This window comes from Cynoglossus semilaevis, chromosome Z (genome assembly GCF_000523025.1).
Source record: "Cynoglossus semilaevis isolate Cse_v1.0 chromosome Z, Cse_v1.0, whole genome shotgun sequence".
In the NCBI taxonomy this organism is placed as follows: domain Eukaryota; kingdom Metazoa; phylum Chordata; class Actinopteri; order Pleuronectiformes; family Cynoglossidae; genus Cynoglossus; species Cynoglossus semilaevis.
In genome coordinates, this window is record NC_024328.1 from 15,392,163 (window position 1) to 15,393,251 (window position 1,089).

General features: G+C 47.0%; 1 protein-coding gene across 1 annotated transcript in view; it reads right to left on the reverse strand.

Moving 5' to 3' along the window:
- The window catches only part of tbx1 (T-box transcription factor 1), an 11,777-nt gene extending 10,807 nt beyond the window's left edge, over positions 1–970 (reverse strand). The window contains 1 exon segment of the mRNA XM_025053437.1: positions 569–970. Coding sequence (XP_024909205.1) covers positions 569–728 — 160 coding nt within the window. The 5' untranslated portion in view covers positions 729–970.
- Positions 971–1,089: the final 119 nt, after the last annotated feature.

Here is a 1,089-nt window from a genome sequence, read left to right on the forward strand (position 1 = left end):
AAAAAAAAACCAACTAAAATTGATTTTTTTAAAATTAAGGTTTAAAAACGTTTTTATTTTTAAATGGACTAAAAACTTTTCTTGTTTCCCAAATATATATTTATATATATTTATGTATTTGTGGAAAATATATTTATTTATGAATCAGAGAAAAACAATATAATAATAATAATAATTCCTCATGTTGGATGGAAGTAAAGCGAAAATATTTTTATTTTATATAAATTATTATTGTATATATATTTCCATAATATGTTGGAGCTGTGACGTCACATGTATTTTATTGGAAACGATATATTTCATTATTTCCTGTGACCTGCTGCTGTTTATATTTACTTAAAGAGAAACCAATAGAAATGAACTGTACTGTGTATGATCTGCCCTGGGGGGGGCAGTTGTCTGCGGGGGGTGGGGGGTAAACCACTGAACCACTGAAGGTCAGTGACCTGGTTCTGACTGTTGGACCGATGATGATGAAGATGATAAAGATGATACATTTTTTTATTTTACTCCTAGATTTCACGGCTGGCCTTCACACAGACACACTAACACACGCGCACGCGCGTACCTTCCATTTCCCGGATCACGCTGCTGTAGTGCATGTTCCGCGGCTCCGCTTCGTCCGACGCCAAGTTTCCCGCGCTCCGAGCGGCGGAAATCAGCGAGGCGACGCTGAAGGAGTTCGCCTTCGGAGAGAGCAGCAGCGGCGGCGGACTGCCGCGGTCCATGGGAGAGGGGACCGGGCTTCCTCCTCCCCCTTCCTCCCCCGGAATATATCGGAGAACTCGGAGGAAGTTGCGCCGAACTCCTTCTCACATTCTGCCGCCAGGGCTCGGTGTGAGCTCCGGTCTGGAGGAGGCCGGTGTCCGGGGAACTCCTGCCGCGGGAGTGTGGAGGAGCCCACGGTCCGCAGTCATCTGTGGAGACCCTCACACCTTCATCTTCTCTCTCTCTCTCTCTCTCTCACACACACACACACACACCCCGGGGGAGGGAGGAAGGAGGGAGTTCCTCTTCTCCTCCTCAGGTCTGTGCTGTCACCCGAGTCCTCCTGGAGGAGAAGCTCCTTCAGCTGCGGAGGAGGAAGAG